Source organism: Hypanus sabinus, chromosome 10, assembly GCF_030144855.1.
Source record: "Hypanus sabinus isolate sHypSab1 chromosome 10, sHypSab1.hap1, whole genome shotgun sequence".
Classification (NCBI taxonomy): Eukaryota; Metazoa; Chordata; class Chondrichthyes; order Myliobatiformes; family Dasyatidae; genus Hypanus; species Hypanus sabinus.
Genome location: NC_082715.1, coordinates 3,616,620 through 3,635,000, shown reverse-complemented (window position 1 = coordinate 3,635,000; position 18,381 = coordinate 3,616,620). Strand labels below are relative to the sequence as shown.

General features: G+C 41.6%; 1 protein-coding gene across 1 annotated transcript in view; it reads left to right on the top strand.

The window, feature by feature from the left end:
• LOC132400430 (PC3-like endoprotease variant B) overlaps window positions 1-18,381 on the top strand; it is a 1,805,907-nt gene that overhangs the window by 323,250 nt on the left and 1,464,276 nt on the right. The window contains exon 5 of the mRNA XM_059981370.1: window positions 14,056-14,164. Coding sequence (XP_059837353.1) covers window positions 14,056-14,164 — 109 coding nt within the window. The remainder of the gene's footprint in view (window positions 1-14,055; window positions 14,165-18,381) is intronic.

Below are 18,381 nucleotides of genomic sequence, written 5' to 3'. Positions count from 1 at the left end.
ACAAAGTTATGCGGAGAATGTATTAACATTTTACACTTTGAAATGCTGGCCGATAATCCTAGGAAATTAAGTAAAACTGGTCTGCAGTTGAGTTTCCAGGTTTAAATCTGAAACTTTGCTGTTAGAAATTTGCGCAAGCATTTCCAACCAATTAAGTTGATGGTTAAATGCCCTGTGTAAGACTCACCTGAATTTCTAGTCATCCATGTTGCTAGTTATCAGCTCCCATGCTGGAAATACAGTATACACATAGTGGCCACTTTCTCAAGTACAGGAGGTATGGTCACTGAGTGTATTTCTGTATTTTCACGGGCAGCTGTAGCCCATCCTCTTCAAGCTTTGACACGTTGTGCATTCAAAGTTATTTTTCTGCACACCACTATTTTAACATGTGGTTATTTGAGTTCTTGTCATCATCGTGTCTCTTTGAACCAGTCCAGCCATTCTCCTCTGACCTCCCTCATGAACAATATATTTTCACTTATAGAGCTGCTGCTCACTGGATGTTTTTTGTTGTTTTTCACACCATTCTCCGTAAACACTAGAGAATGTTGTGTGTGAAAATCCAAGGAGATCTACATTTTCTGAGATGCTCAAGCCACCCTCTCTGGCACCAAAAATCATTCCACTGTCAAATTCACTTAGATCACATTTCTTCCCCATGCTAATGTTCCCCATAAGATTAGATTAGATATTAGTATTAAGAAGCAGGTGTACCTAATACGGTGGCCACTGAAGGTCTAATTGGGGAATTAAATCTTACCTTTGGTTGCATAAACCACCCAGGTAATGAGCCTTTCATTGGATCCCTGGAGACTAATTGAAACAAGTTTTTTATTGATCTGTTAAAGGATGGTGAATATGTGGTCCTAGAATGCCCCGATATGAGTCAGAATGCAATCATGTAATTTGTACATTTCGGGGACAGAAGACGTGAATAGGGTAATGTTCTCTTGAGGGTTTATGCTTCTTCCTTTAGGGATATGCCAGTTTGGGGAATGGAATGCTTTATTTTCTGTGTCTATCCAACTAATTTCACAAAATAAATTGTCACTAAGGCTTGTCTTTAGGGTTCAAAGAAATCCACATCACTCACCACAACTCCGAACTGATTCCACAACCTACAGTCTCACTTTCAAGGGTTTCCAGTACATATTCCCAATAGAAACATAGAACATAGAAACATAGAAAACCTACAGCACAATACAGGCCCTTTCAGCCCACAAAGATCTGCCAAACATGTCCCTACCTTAGAAATTACTAGGTTTACCCATAGCCCTCTATTTTTTTAAGTTGCATGTACCTATCCAAAAGTCTCTTAGAAGACCCTATCATATCCGCCTCCACCACCATTCCACACACTCACCACTCTCTGAGTAAAAAACTTACCCCTGACATCTCCTCTGTACCTACTTCCCAGCACCTTAAACCTGTGTCCTCTTGTGGCAATCATTTCAGTCCTGGGAAAAAGCCTCTGACTATCCACACGATCAATGCCTCTCATCATCTTGTACACCTCTATCAGGTCACCTCTCATCCTCCTTCGCTCCAAGGAGAAAAGGCCGAGGTCACTCAACCTATTCTCATAAGGCATGCTCCCCAATCCAGGCAACATCCTTGTAAATCTCCCCTGCACCCTTTCTATGGTTTCCACATCCTTCCTGTAGTGAAGCGACCAGAACTGAGCACAGTACTCCAAGTGAAGTCTGACCAGGGTCCTAACTAACTTCAACATTACCTCTCGGCTCAGGAACTCAATCCCGTGGTTGATGAAGACCAATACACCATATGCCTTCTTAACCACCCAGTCAACCTGCGCAGCAGCTTTGAGTGTCCAATTGACTCAGAACCCAAGATCCCTCGGATCCTCCACACTGCAAAGAGTCTTATCATTAATACTATATTCTGCCATCATATTTGATGTACCAAAAATAAACCACTTCATACTTATTTGGGTTGAACTCCATCTGCCACTTCTCAGCCCAGTTTTGCATCCTATTAATGTCCTGTTTTAACCTCTGACAGCCCTCCACACTATCCACAACAACTCCAACCTTTGTGTCATCAGCAAACTTACTAACCCATCCCTCCACTTCCTTATCCAGGTCATTTATAAAAATCACCAAGAGTAAGGGTCCCAGAACAGATCTCTGAGGCACTCCACTGGTGACCCTCTTCCATGCAGAATATGACCCATCTACAACTGCTCTTTGCCTTCTGCAGGCAAGCCAGTTCTGGATCCACAAAGCAAGGTCCCCTTGGATCCCACGCTTCATTACTTTCTCAATAAGCCTTGCATGGGGTACCTTATCAAACGCTTTGGTGAAATCCATATACACGATATCTACTGCTCTTCCTTCATCAATGTGTTTAGTCACATCCTCAAAAAATTCAATCAGGCTGGTAAGGCAGGATCTGCCCTTGGCAAAGCCATGCTTACTACTCACCAAATGTTCATGAATCCTGCCTCTCAGGATCTTCTCCATTAACTTACCAACCACTGAAGTAAGACTCACTGGTCTATCATTTCTTAGGCTACCTCTACTCCCTTTCTTGAATAAAGGAACAACATGCGCAACCCTCCAATCCTCCGGAACCTCTATCGTCCCCATTCATGCTGCAAAGATCAACGCTATAGGCTCAGCAATCTCCTCCCTCACTTCCCACAGTAGCCTGGGATACATTTTGTCCGGTCCCAGCAACTTATCCAAATTGATGCTTCCAAAAGCTCCAGCACATCCTCTTTCTTAATATCTACATGCTCAAGCTTTTCAGTCTGCTGCAAGTCATCACTACAATCACTAAGATCCTTTACTATAGTGAATACTGAACCAAAGAATTCATTAAGTACCTCTGCTTTTCCCTCTGGTTCCATACACATTTTCCCACTGTCACACTTGATAGGTCCTATTCTTTCATGTCTTATCCTTTTGCTCTTCACAGACTTGTAGAATGTCTTGGGGTTTTCCTTAATCCTTCCTGCCAAGGCCTTCTCATGGCCCCTTCTGGCTCTCCTAATTTCCTTCTTAAACTCCTTCCGAGTAGATCATAATCTTCTAGATCTCTAACGTTACCTAGTTCTCTGAACCTTTTGTAAGCTTTTCTTTTCTTCCTGATTAGATTTATTACAGCCTTTGTACACCACAGTTCCTGTACCCTACCATAACTTCCCTGTCTCATTGGAACATAACTATACAGAACTCCACACAAATATCCTCTGAATATTTGCCACATTTCTTCCATACTTTTCCCTGAGTACATCTGTTTCCAATTTAAGCCCCCAATTTCCTGCCTGATAACCTCATAATTCCCCTTACTCCAATTTTCTAACTTGTCTATTCAATCTTTCCAATGCTATTGTAAAGGAGATAGAATTATGATCATTATCTTCAAGATGCTCTCCCACTGAGAGATCCAACACCTGACCAGGTTCATTTCCCAATACCAAATCAAGTACAGCCTCTCCTCTTGTAGGCTTATCTACATATTGTGTCAAGAAACCTTCCTGAGCACCCCTAACAAACTCCATCCCATCTAAATCCCTTGCTCTAGGGAGATGCCAATTAATAGTTGGAAAATTAAAATCTCCCATCACGACAACCCCGTTATTATTATACCTTTCCAGGATCTGTTTCCCTATCTGCTCCTCGATATTCCTGTTACTATTGGGCAGCCTATAAAAAACACCCAGTAAAGTTATTCACACCTTCATGTTCCTAATCTCCACCCACAGAGACTCTGTAGACAATCTGTCTATGGCGTCCACTTTTACTGCAGCTATGAAACTATCTCTGATCAAAACTGCCATACCCCCACCTCTTTTGCCTCCCTCCCTGTCCTTTCTGAAACATCTAAAACCTGGCACTTGAAGTAACCAATCCTGTCCCTGAGCCATCCAAGTCTCTGTAATGGCCACCATGTCATATCTCCAAGTACTGATCCATGCTCTAAGTTCATCCACTTTGTTCACAACACTCCTTGCATTAAAATAGACACATCTCAAGCCTTCGGTCTGAGCATGTCCCTTCTCTCTCACCTACCTATCCTCCCTCTCACACTGTCTTCAAGCTTTCTCTATTTGTGAGCTAACCTCTTCTTCCCCATTCCCTTCAGTTTGGTTCCCACCCCACAACAATTCTAGTTTAAACTCCCCAAATAGCCTTTGCACCCTCCCCTCCAGGATATTGGTCCCCCTGGGACTCAAGTGCAACCAGTCCTTTTTGTACAGGTCACACCCACCCCAAAAGAGGTCCCAATGATCCAGAAATCTGAATCCCTGCCCCCTGCTCCAATCCCTCAGCCAAGCATTTATCCTCCACCTCATTCTATTCCTATTCTCACTGTCACGTGGCACAAGCAGTAATCTCGAGATTGCGACCTTTGTGGTCCTGTTTCTCAACTTCCTTCCTAACTCCCTGTAGTCCGTTTTCAGGACTTGCTCCCTTTACCTTCCTATGTTGTTGATACCAAAATGTACCATGGCCTCTGGCTGTTCTCCCTCACACCACAGGATATCTTGGATGCGATCCAAAACATCCTGGATCCTGGCACCTGGGAGGCAAACTACCATCCGAGTTTCTTTCCTGCATCCACAGAATCGCCTGACTGACCCCCAAACTATAGAGTCCCCTATCACTACTGCCTTCCTCTACCCTTCCCTACCCTCTGTGCCAGAGGCACGGCCACTGCCACTTCCCCCAGGTAGGCTGTCCCCCCCAATAGTACTCAAACAGGAGTACTCATTGTCAAGGGGTACAGCCACAGGGGTACTCTCTAGTACCTGACTCTTCCCCTTCCCCCTCCTGACTGTGACCTACTTGTCTGTCTCCCATGTCCCTGATGTGACCACCTGCTGGTAACTCCTCTCTATCACCTCCTCACTCTCCCTGACCAGGCGAAGGTCGTCGAGCTGCAGCCTCCAGTTCCCTAACTCGGTCCCTCAGGAGCTGCAGCTCAACACACCAGGTGCAAATATGGCCGTCCGGGAGGCTGGGAGACTCCAGGACCTCCCACATCTGACACCGAGCACAGAAAACTGGCCTCACACACATACTTCCTACTTCGCCTCGTCCCATTACCACCTAAGCCCATTGAGCCAAAGCCCTACTCTGCTCTGCTGCCTCTCTGCTCCACTCGGCAGCCCGCTCCGACGCTGCCCGCTGGATTCAGCGGTCTTCTTTTTAAACCTTTTGCGTTCTACTGGCTGACACCACACGCCTGTGCAGTCTCGCCTCTCTTTAACCCGAGTAGTAAAACTCCCTTTGCGCCAAAAAATCAGTAGTTCACTCACAGCCTTCTTGCTCCCAAAATAAATATTATTTATTTTTTTTATTTGCATAATTTGTCTTCTGAACTGAACTGATAATGCTCAGTAACTTTTTCAATTCAGCTGCCAAAGTTGAAACATACCCTTCTTCGTTTACGAAACCTAATGTGTTCTGTAAAACACAATGGTTTTGGCTCTAAATGTTCCTGCATTACATTTACATAATCATCAAATCTCATTTTGCTGGTCTGTTTGGAGTATTTAAACTACTGAGCAAACTGTATACTTTTCCACCTATTGCATTCAGTAACTCTGCCACTCACTTTTCATTGGCTATTTCATTTGATTCAAAATATTGTTCAATTCATTCAGTACACATATACACTTACCTGTAGTGCAATTGAGCATGTCTATCTTTCCAACTAGACCAGCCATATCTGGTTTTTTATTTATGATTATTATCACCTGGTATTCAGTTTATGAACTGTGGCCATGTCCATTGCTTATTAGCTTAGTCCGTTTACTGCCTCTTTTAAACTCGCCCATCTCCCCTTCCAAAGAAACAAATGCTGCACTTTTTTTTAATCGACCATCTCTCCCCTCCCTTTCAAAGAAAAAAATCTGCTGCACTTCACAAGCAGGTGATTGTCTTGGGTTTGTTTTAAAACATACTCATTGCTGCTATTGTGTTTTCTAGCTCTAGAAACTTATGGAAAGGAAACACGGGAGATGGGATGACTTGGGAGTGCTTAGTTTTATTTTAAGTAAGGTACTTACTTATGACATGGCAGCATGATGTCAAATGCCATTCACGTACTTATGTAAACAACAAATGCATAATTGAACATCATATTTACAATATTTCTCAAATATTGGTGAAATATTAGATACATGAGCTCTAGTTGTAGTCTCACCCAACCTTAGTGGAAAAAGCCTGCTTACATATACCCTAACTATATCCCTTTGATGCACCATCAATAACTCACACTGAGACGTAAGGCGAGATATCGGCTTTTATTGACTGGAAGAAGGAACCAGGAGTGAGTGTCTATCATACAATGTCTTGGAGACTGAGGCCGAGCATCAGGCCGCAGATCTCCTTTATACAGGGGCCTGTGGGAGGAGCCACAGGAGCAGTCAGCAGGGGCGTGTCCCGACAGGCACATAGTTCACCACACCCTTATAATTTTGTATATCTCTGTCTAATCTCCTCTCATTCTTCTGTGTTCTAATGAATAAAATTCTAACCTATTCAATCTTTCCTATGACTCAGGTGCTCAAATACCAGCAACCTCCTTGGAAAATTTCTCTGAACCTTTCTCAATCTTCTTTACATCTTTCCTTTAGGTAGGTGACCAAAACTGCGCACAACACTCCAAATCAGAGCGGCACAGACAGTATCATTTTCCCAGCGTTAAAGTGTCTAATATTAGAGGACAGGCAATGAAGGTGAAAGGCAGTAATTTCAAAGGAGATATAAGGGTCAGAGAGTGCTGGATGCCTGGAATGCTCTGGTAGAGGCTGATACATTAGGGAAAATTAAGAGATGTTTAGACAGACAATTGAATGTGACGAAAAGGAAGGATGTAGACATTGAGTAGGCAGAAGGGATTGGATTAGTTGGCCAATTGATTATTAATTGGTTCAGCACAGCATGGTGGACTGAATGGCCTGTTCCTGTGCTGTACTGTATTTTAGAAACATAGAAAACCTACAGCACAATACAGGCCCTTCAGCCCACAAAGCTGTGCTGAACATATCCCTACCTTAGAAATTACTAGGCTTACCCATAGCCCTCTATTTTTCTAAGCTCCATGTACCTATCTAAAAGTTTCTTAAAAGATCCTATCGTATCCGCCTCCACCACCGTCGCCGGCAGCCCATTCCACGCACTCACCACTCTCTGCGTAAAAAACTTACCCCTGACATCTCCTCTATACCTGCTTCCAAGCACCTTAAAACTGTGCCCTCTCATGTTAGCCATTTCATCCCTGAGAAAAAGCCTCTGATTATCCACATCATCAATGCCTCTCATCATCTTATACACCTCGATCAGGTCACCTCTCATCCTCCGTCGCTCCAAGGAGAAAAGGCCGAGTTCACTCAACCTATTCTCATAAGGCATGCTCCCCAATCCAGGCAACATCCTTGCAAATCCCCTCTGCACCCATTCTATGGTTTCCACATCCTTCCTGCAGTGAGGTGACCAGAACTGTGCACACACCAGGTACTCCATAATTTGTTCCATGTTTTTATATAAATGGTAGTGGCATGAAAACAGTACAAGTTCAGCTTTAAGTTGTGGTGTTTAATGAAGTATTCATTGAATAAAATGGATCAGAAGTTCTACCATTGCTTAGTATGAAGATCCTGTCAATTCAGTTTTTAGAAGTTTAGATAGAAGTTCAGTCACTTTCAGACAGATACAAACCTCTGCGATATAATTCTGGGGCTAGACATCACTTTTTAAATTATTTTTAAACGCATTAAAAATACCAGGCTCAAATGTGCAATTTGGCCATGTGGTTCCAATACTTTATCATAGTTATGCATGGGGGTCATTTTGAAAGACCTCAGACCTCAGCGGGATTCTATACATAATGAGCAGTTTATCGCAAAATCACGGGCATTTTGCTCACAATTTTTCGTTTGCAGACTTTAATAGTAAAGCCCTCCCACGGATTGCGAGGCCCTGCTGTGATACAAAGTCTCTGCAAATTACAACACAGTCATTTGCATTAGTATTAACTAATTTGTATCTTATAAACATTCTATATCGCACCTGTCCCCTCTCTAGCCTTTGATCTTTTTATATAATTAGTGAAATTGCCACAACTCTGTTCTGCTAGACACCAAAAGCTATGAAATCTTATTAAAACCACATTAACAAAAGCTTAATTTGGCATACATTAGCAACTTCCATCCAGATTACTGCTTTCAATATATCTAAGGCATTCCACATCACTTCACTTCATTGGGAAGTAATCAGACATACATAGGCATTGAGTCAACAAGTAGTTTGTAAATTTCCTCACTGTAAAAGCCTATCTGAGACAAGGATACTCCCTTGGTGAGTGAGTTCTGAAAGCTTGAAGATTTAGGAAAGAAATTGCAACATTTTGAACACACAGAAAAAGCTGGAGGAACTCTTTTGGTTAGGCAGCATCAATGGAAGGGAACAAGGAATTGATATTTTGGGCTAAGACCCTTCATCAGGACTCGATGAAGGATCTCGGCCTGAAGTATCACTTTACTGCTCTCCATACGTGCAGCCTGACCTGCAGAGTTTTGAAATTTGGTGGCTGAGGTGTATTATATATATTTCTGAGACACAGTGTGGAAGAGGCCCTTTTGGTTCAATGAGGTGCACCACGAACAACCCACCTAATCACAGGACAATTTACAATGACCAATTAACCTAGTAACAGGTATGTCTTTGGAAAGTGGGAAGAAACCGGAGCACCCGGAGAAAACCCAGGTAGTCAAGGAGAGACCGTATAAACTCCTTACAGATGCACTGGAATTAAACTCCAAACTCCAACATCCCAAGCTGTAACAGTATCGTGCTAACCACTCTACCATGACTGTGGTGTCCCTGTAGAACACAATTCCAACAGTCCTTGCTGTAAAGTACAGATAGAGTTGATTTTAACTGTGGTCCATTACACATATTTTCTAAAGAAAATGTTCTCTCCATTTATGTTAAAGCCTTCACTGAATTATATTCATATTTAATATTAATTAAATATAAAATCATTAAAAATTTACAGGATACTGAATACAAATTCTAATCACAATAACTACTATTAAAGCCTGACTTGTTTGTGGTTAAAATTACCCAGGTAGTTCTTTTATACACAAATCATCAATTGCTGCCGGTCTAATATGATTTAAACCTATTTAAATATCAGTGTTAAAGCAACACACACAAAATGCAGCAGGACCTCCGCAGGTCAGGCAGCATCAATGAAGAGGAATAAACAGTCGATGTTCTGGGACAAGATCCATCATCAGGACTGGAAAGGAAGGAGGGAAGATGCCAGCATAAAAAGGTAGGGGAGGGGAAAGAGGCTAGCTGGCAGGTGATAGGTGAAAACAAATGAGGGTAGGATAAAGTGAAGAAAAAAATATCAAGTCAAGTCAAATCACTTTTTATTGTCATTTTCACCATAACTGCTGGTACAGTACACAGTAAAAACGGGACAACATTTTTCAGGACCATGGTGCTACATGAAACAATACAAAAACCACACTGAACTATGTGAAAACAACACAGAAAAAAAAACTACACTAAACTACAGACCTACCCAGGACTGCATAAAGTGTACAAAACAGTGCAGGCAATACAATAAATAATAAACAAGACAATAGGCACAGTAGAGGGCAGTAAGTTGGTGTCAGTCCAGACTCTGGGTATTGAGGAGTCTGATGGCTTGGGGGAAAAAACTGTTCCATAGTCTGGTTGTGAGAGCCCAAATGCTTTGGTGCCTTTTCCCAGATGGCAGGAGGGAGAAAAGTTTGTATGAGGGGTGTGTGGGGTCCTTCATAATGCTGTTTCCTTTGATGCAGCGTGTAGTGTAAATGTCCGTGATGGTGGGAAGAGAGACCCCGATGATCTTCTCAGCTGACCTCACTATCTGTTGCAGGATCTTGCGATCTGAGATGGTGCAATTTCTGAACCAGGCAGTGATGCAGCTGCTCAGGATGCTCTCAATACAACCCCTGTAGAATGTGATGAAGATGGGGGGGGGGGGGGTGGGAGATGGACTTTCCTCAGCCTTCGCAGAAAGTAGAGACGCTGCTGGGCTTTCTTTGCTATGGAGCTGGTGTTGAGGAACCAGGTGAGATTCTCCGCCAGGTGAACACCAAGAAATTTGATGCTCTAAACGATCTCTACTGAGGAGCCGTCGATGTTCAGCGGGGAGTGGTCGCTCCGCGCCCTCCTGAAGTCAACAACCATCTCTTTTGTTTTGTTCACGTCCAGAGACAAGTTGTTGGCTCTGCACCAGTCCGTTAGCTGCTGCACCTCCTCTCTGTGGGCTGACTCGTCGTTCTTGCTGATGAGGCCCACCACGGTCGTGTCATCGGCGAACATGATGATGTGGTTTATATTTAAATAAATATATATTTAAGTCTTTTTCCTTAAAATTGATAAACTCCCACTATGTATTAAATGCTCCCAATGGTGTGCAACTCAAATAGCCTTTGACAACCAAGTCCATCTCTTGGCCTTCATGTGTGGCTTAGCTGCTAGCCCTGGTGGAACCATTTGTACTGAAAGGAGAAGGGGCAAAGGAGGGTTGCAGTCGCTTCAAGCAGACGGGGCTCATCAGCCGTGGTTGGCAGCTGATTTAGGAAAAGGAAAACTCTGATCTCAAACCTCCTCTGCTTTGTGGCCGTACCCACTCATGGGGAAGGCCTTGGGAGTAAGCGATGAGGAAATATCCAGAGCTGGTGTCTGTCAGGCAGTCTTATACTGAGTTGAACGCTGACTGGCAACTCCTATGACACTGCTAGTGCCAGACTGTATTGGTCTCTGCCTTTCCTTTGGATTCATCTGCTGCATGGAGAAGGGGAGCCTGCAACATGGGCAACAGCTTGCTCTCTATATTACACTGCCCTAGCTTGTGGACAGCTGGGAGGCAACATTTGTGGTTGGCCCTGACCAAAGGAGGGCCTCAAGACAAATTAAATGTTAAACCATCAGAAGCTGGCAGACAGTGGGGGGAAAGATGGGTGGGCAGGATAATTTTCATTTACTGTGTTACAGTAAAATAAATTATATATAAAAAACAACTGCAACCGTGAGAAACGTAAAAGAACGGCTGGCAAAGTAAGAAGCTGGGAGGTGATAGGTGGGAGAGGTAAAGGGCTGAAGAAGCAGGAATCTGGTCGGAGAGGAGAGTGGACCAGGTGAGAAAGGAAAGGAGGAGGGGAACTGGGGGAGACAATGTAAGTAAAAAGAAAGGAATATTTTAAAATATTGTTGAAATCAATGTAAAATATTGAAATGTCAATTTTTAAAAGCTATCCCATTAAATCTATACAGCAAAAACCTCTTTTAGCTTTTCCATAATTAGCACCAATTTGCATCTATGTATTTACACTAATTCTCACTTCATTCACCTCATGCTAGCTCAACACTAAAAGTGCAGGAATCACGTTGTAATTCTATTCCCCAAAAATATCAGCTGTACCCCTCGTATATTCAAGAATATCAGGTTAAATCTCTGCATCTGCAACTGCAAAATAGAAGGTAAGCTGATCAGCTGAACAGCAGCACGTTAATTGTATGAGTGATGAATCAATGTGACTTGGAACTGCCTTCCGGACAATATTCAGGTTTGCCTGTTTTTTATAATTACCTGAAACGTGAACAGAAGAGCCTTGTTTCACACAAAACTCTACATTGAATATTCTGTTCTCAAATACCAGCTACTTTGGCCACAGAGCGATAAGAGCTTACCAATTTACAGCAAGTTACAGCCAGCCAGGCGTTTTATACGGAAATTACCTTTCAGCATTTAGATCACAATGGTTTTTCATATAAATTGCCATATTTATAACTGGACTTTTGACAATAAACTAAAACTTCAAAATTGTGTGTTCTCTCCCTTGTCTTAAATCTATTTTACTTATGTGTGATAGGACATTTTTATATCGGTTACAGACATTCTTGTACAAACTAAGACCATGGCCGAGGGAGTGAAAATGCTTTATGTTCAGCAGATGTTGTAATACATCTTTGATGTCCAGGAGAATTGCTCACTGCTTTGAAGACATATTGGCAAGGATTTCCTCCATACTTCCTTGGTTCTGATACTATATACATGCAAATCTTTTCTCCTCTTTTTAGTGCATGAAGTGAAATTGCAAAGTTATCCTTAAAGAAGCACATGTGGTTCCATAACAAATGCCAATTAATTCCTTCTGGATCTGTTTCCTATCAGATTTAGTGAACTATATTTACTTTACTAATCAAGCGTCGAATGCAAAAGGACAAACAAGGCAGAAAATAGTGTTAAATGATTGGGGAGAAAAAGATAGGGCACAGCTGGATTGTACAGGGAAAGGCTGAAGAGGTTAAAGCCATAGAGTCATAGAACACTACAGCACACAACCATCTAGTACCCAGCCATTAATCTGTCAAGTCCCGTTGACCTGTACCTGGAGCACAGCCCTCCATATGCCTCCCATCCATGTATCTATCCAAACTTCTCCTCCATGTTGAAACTGACCCCACATCCACTACTTACACTGGCAGCTCATTCCACACCCTCACCACCCTCTGAGAGAAGAAGCTCCCCCTCATATTCCCATAAAAAATTTCACCTTTCTCCCTAACTCATGTAATGGGCAGGGCAGAAAGCTGTCATGGCTTGCAGAGGGATCTGCATCAGCTGGAAAAATGGGCTGAAAAATGGCACGTGGAATTTAATGAGGACACGTGTGATATTTTGCACTTTGTTAACACCGAAAAGGGTAATCCTTACACAGTGTATGGTAGAGCACTAAGGAGTGTGGTAGAACAAAGGGGTCTGGGCATACAGGTTCATAATTCATTGAAAGTGGTGCCACAGGGAGATAGGGACGTAAAGAAAGCTTTTGACATATTGGCCTTCATAAATCAATCTATTGAGTACAGGAAATGGAATGTTATATTGATGTTGTATAGGATGTTGGTGAGGCCTAATTTGGAGTATTATGCACATTTCTGGCCCCCTACATACAGGAAAGGTATAAATAAGATTGAAAGAGTTCAGTGAAAACTTTCAAGGATATTGTCAGGTCTGGAGGATCTGGGTTATAAAGAAAGATTGAATAGGCTAAGCCTTTAGAACGTAGAAGACCGAGAGCAGACTTGATACAGGTATACAAAATTATGAGGGGTATAAATAGGGTAAATGTAAGCAAGCTTAATGGTTCAGCATTGACTGAATGGTCAAAGAGTCTGTTTCCATGCTGTGGTGTTCTATGACTGTATGACTCACAGCATAAACTCATGTACGTATCCAGTTATTTAAAGTGGCTACTGAAGAAAATAGTATCTGCTACCTTTTTGAGTCTTTTAACTAAGTTGCTAGTGTAAACTCAAAGCAAGTTAGTTCAAAGGCCTTGCTGGTGTCTTTGTGAATGACCTCAGAACGGTGATGTAGCGTCTGGGAACCCAGAGATTCCATTTAATTTCCCAGCACAATCTTGCTTTCCCCTTAATTTTTCTCTTTCATTTATCTACATATTCTTTCCTAATATCTGATATTTTCTTTCCACCTTTTCACTCAGTCCGCACCTCTGATTTGATTTTCTTTTTGAATACAGTTATTATTTTACAATTTTTAAGTGACTGTCTCTGCATTACAAGTAAAATGATATCTCATTTATTTGTGGTGGTGTAGTGGCAAGCATAATGTTATTACTGTGCCAGCATCCCAGGTTCAATTCCCACTGCTTCCTGCAAGGAATTTGTACATTCTCCCTGTGACCATGTGGGTTTCCTCCAGGTGCTCTGGTTTCCTCCCACAATCCAAAGACGTATGGGTTAGGTTAATTGGTCACATTGGTGTAACCAGGCAGTGGGTTGGATGGGGCTGTTACCGTGCTGTATCTCTAAATAAATAAAATGAAATAAAAATTTACATGCTGCAAATCAGAGCTTTCAGAACATTGCACTTTATTACAGAAGATTTTTTAGGCAGCTTTATAACAGTTAGTCATAAACTGGTTGAAACATGTCTGAAAAGTTACAGTTTGACTCTTCGGTTAAAACTATCAGATTTGCTGTCTTTCAGTATAACCGAGGACAATATGGGACACCCAAAAGATTTGACCTCAATGTTATGCCTGTCTGGAAGAGAAATATCACTGGGAGAGGAACTGTCGTTTCAATTATTGATGATGGTGAGTCACTTTTTTTTTTGGTGAGAAGAATTTTTGAAATGTGAGGCAGAAATTTTGAGAGACAGGAATCTGTCTGTCTTGGTCATAATTTTATCATCTTCTTGAAAGTCTTGTTGTGTCACGTACAGCAAATCAACAGCAGCCAGTCTAGAACACTTTTGCATGGTTATGAGAATGAGTTCTTACAGACGTCGGCAGTGGAATGCGATGCCCATTGCAACTGCAAAACTTGTGAGCATTTTCCAATTGCATACAAGTGCTGTCATGACTGTTACTATGGAATAGTTTGCCAGAAAAAGTGTACCATGAGTAACCATTGCTGTTTTCCAGCAAGAGCCGTGGTTAAAATGTGGCCTGTACTGGCAATAACAACACTGAGAGATAAAAAGCTAGATACTTGACACAATTATCATTTATTATACATAATTGGTTGCTTTGGTGCTTTTATCCCCTATTAGGATTCCCATATTCTTCAGATATATGCACGTCTGCTGCAGTAACTCAAAGACCAGTGGAATAATTTCTTTATGTTACACTTAACGCTGCAAATGATTTTGGCAGTCTCTGCATCTGAGCTAGCCTTTGACCTAAGAAACATGGGCCTCTTCATTCATATGTAACAGTATTATTAATTTCAGTCTATGGAAAGATTCTAGAGAGCTGACAGTACACAGGATGCAATAGGTGGGAGCCAATAGGCTAAAGCTGACAGTGAGCTATTTGGGGGAAAGGAGAATGCTGCCACTTCACATGTATCTGAGTTGCATTTTACAGATGTTGTTTGCAATTGGAACATTTCATATTTTAATTTGTCAGAGTGGCATTCGCATCTTTGGTGACTTCCCTGTGCAGGTATATTTAGAAAAGGTCAAAGGCCACAACTGGCTGAAGATCTGTCATATTGTAAGTAGTATACCATGGGTTAGAAGTTCAAGAGTTTTACAATCCAGAATGTCCCACAAAGACCAGAGTGAAAAATTGTTGGACAATACCATTTGCTCATCAACAGTTGTTGTCATCATCACCATCATCATCATCATCATTATCATCATCATCACCATCATCATCATCATCATTATTATGTGCCGTGGTGTGATGTGATCCTGGTCTCCATGACCATGATCATTCTTGCCAAATTTTTCTACAGAAGTCATTTGCCATTGCCTTCTTCTGGACAGTGTCTGTACAAGACAGGTGACCCCAGCCATTATCATCACTCTTCAGAGACCACCTGGCATCAGCGGTCCATAACCAGGACTTGTGATATTCACCAGCTGCTCATACAACCATCCACAACCTGCTCCCATGGCTTCACATGACCCTGATCGTGGGAGTGGGAGTAACTGGGTGTTACACATTGCCCAGGGTGACCTGCAGCAGAAGGAAGGAGCACTTATCCCTCCGGCTTGGTTATTTGTACCACTTCTGTAAAAGCATTTGCCAAGATCAATCATGATCTTGCAAATACCATGTTCACCCACGTCATACAAGACAGCCTCTAATGATGATAATGATTTTCGACATACCTTATACAGAATTTATACTAAACAACTGAACCAGAGGGTCATCTGTGCCTTGCTGTGCTGTGAGGTGGACAATGTTGCTTCAAACTATCGTGTACAACTATCTTGTTAATTATTTGTATCTTATTAAATAGTCTACATATTGTTAATCTTTTTTAAACTCTACACCTAATATGATATCAATGTTGCAAAAATGAACACCATACTCAAACATAAGTTCCTGAAGTAGTATGACCTTTTGTGTATAAATAATCAGGTGCAGTAGGGGTGAGTCTTGTCCATTAAAGAATTCAAAATATTTTGGGTAGACATCTATGACACACCCACATGCTTAGCTGGTTATGAAAGTTATAAAAACCTGGTGAAGTGTTTAGCATAAATCTGATCATCACCATTACTGCAAAAATATTGAAAATTATTATATAACCCAGGCAACCTGTTCATATTCTATACCTTCACAATATGGTCCGGGTCAATTTTGACCCTGCCCAAGAATCCCCTCATGACAGGTGTCTATACCAAATTTTGAAACACAGATCTATTTAGAATGTATAAATAGTCTATCTGACATTAATAAATGGGTGATTAATCCTTAATTAATGTTTCTGAGATCTAAAATCCATTTCAATAGATACGGGTCAAATTTGACCCAGAACAGCCTCAATGTACAAACATTTGTAGCACCTGTACAAAAGTATAACATTTTTAAATATTTTCATTTTTGCACATTTTGGGTCACTTTAGGAAAAGTCATCAAACTTTGGCTAAAAAAATGGCATTTAGGGTGTTTTTACTGCTGTGAAATGTCAAAATGGGTCAAAGTTGATCTGAATAGTACGTAAGGGATTATGTTCAACGCTCCTGCCTCCGCATGTGGCTTAGTGGAATGGCAGAACCATTTCTACTGACTGGAGAAGGGGTAAGATGGGTTAGTGGGTTAAACCAGTCACCTCAGGCAGGTGATGCTCACCAGCCATGGCGGGCAGCTCTCAGGGAGAGGGAAAGCTGTGATCTCAGTCCTCCACTATATCCACTCATGGAAAAGGCTTCGGGAGTGAACCCTGAGGGAAAAATCTGTAGCTGGAATCCTGAAGACAGTCCGTATCTAATCCAATGTTGACTTTCAACTCCTGCCACACTGCTGGTACGAGACTGTCCTGGTCACTGCCAGTCCTTTGGATTCATCAGCTGCGTGAAGAAGCGGAGCCTGCTTGCTTTCCAAGCTTGTGTATGACAGGTAGGATGCAACATCCATAGTTGACACTGACCAACAGAGGCCTAATGAACATTCAAAGTGTGAAGATGTATAGAGAAAGTAGCCCTTCAGCAGATCTAACCAAAAACAGTCCCGCCAGGTTCCAGCAATTGCCTTTACCAATAAGTGTGGTGCATTTTGTAAGAGGTTGTTTTGCTAGAGAAGCTCACAAGCTGTGTGCACACACTGTCTGTTTCCATGTCTGCTGGCTCTTACATAGGGAAATGCTAATGATTTTGCATTGATATTGTGGAATTTTTCTGCAAAATCAGGGTGAATTTATATTTGAATAACTGATTGCATGGATTATACACATTTATTTAATGTTCAACGGAAGGACTTCTTGGCATTGGACATATGTGTTTGAGAAAAGTCACTATGTCAATAGATTGCTCTCATGTGTTTCTTGCTGATTACAGGTCACAGGAATGCTCTGGAAAAATAAGAAAAAGAAACCCAGCTGTTATTGCTAATAAACTTGTTTTAAAAATATGGCTCAAAATTGAGGTCTTTTTGTCTTGTAAATTCCAGGTTTGCCTCGTCATTCTGTTTTCATCCCATGAGTTGGTTTAGATTTTTGTTTGATTAAACTGACATGTTAATTTCATTGATATTTAAATATTCAAGCTTTTGAGTGCAAGATGAGTGATTCCTTCGTTCTTCTAACTCTGTAGATATATGTTTTCCCAGAAGAAAAGAACAAATAACATCATGTCTTTAACTTACTGGTGAATTTTGAAACTCTGCATTTTGTTTTAAATGTTTCTAAGAAGTAGTGTTTTTCAAATATCAATATACTTCAGCTCCTGAAAGGTTTGGCCAGCTGAACTAAAGAAACCAAAGACATTCTTCCTTCTGCTGACTCTCCAAACTAATGCTGTGTGACTGGCAACTGAAGGTCAGTCCTGAGCCCTGGCTGGATTGCCTGGGCGAGAGTATCTGATGTTGAAAGACCCCAGGCTGCGTCACTGCTGGTGTGTCCCTATGCATCCTAGGATGTACCTCAGCATTAGGGTGGGCTACACTGTTCATGGTGTATGTTAATAGTCTCATTAAATATACAACAGCAATATCTTCTACTGAAATTGCTCCTCAAATCCATCAACATGTCCCAGGAACTGAACTAGAGATACAACGAGAAAAAACACATTTTCATGAAGATGTTGGTCATGAGCTGAATCAATGCAGGGATTATTGCTTGTAATATATATATAAATAATTCTGATGTGAATGTAGTTGGTATGATTAGAAGCAGTTTTTAAATTGCCATACTGCATCGTTCTGATGCAGAGCATTTTGTATGTTAGCACTTCCTGTCTACAAATGGGGCATATCAGTGGCGTCAACAGAACTTTATCAAGAGGGATTTCTCACAGGTCGGGGGCAATTATTTAAAAAGGGAGCTTCGAGAGCATTTCTCCATTGTACGTGGCCTACCA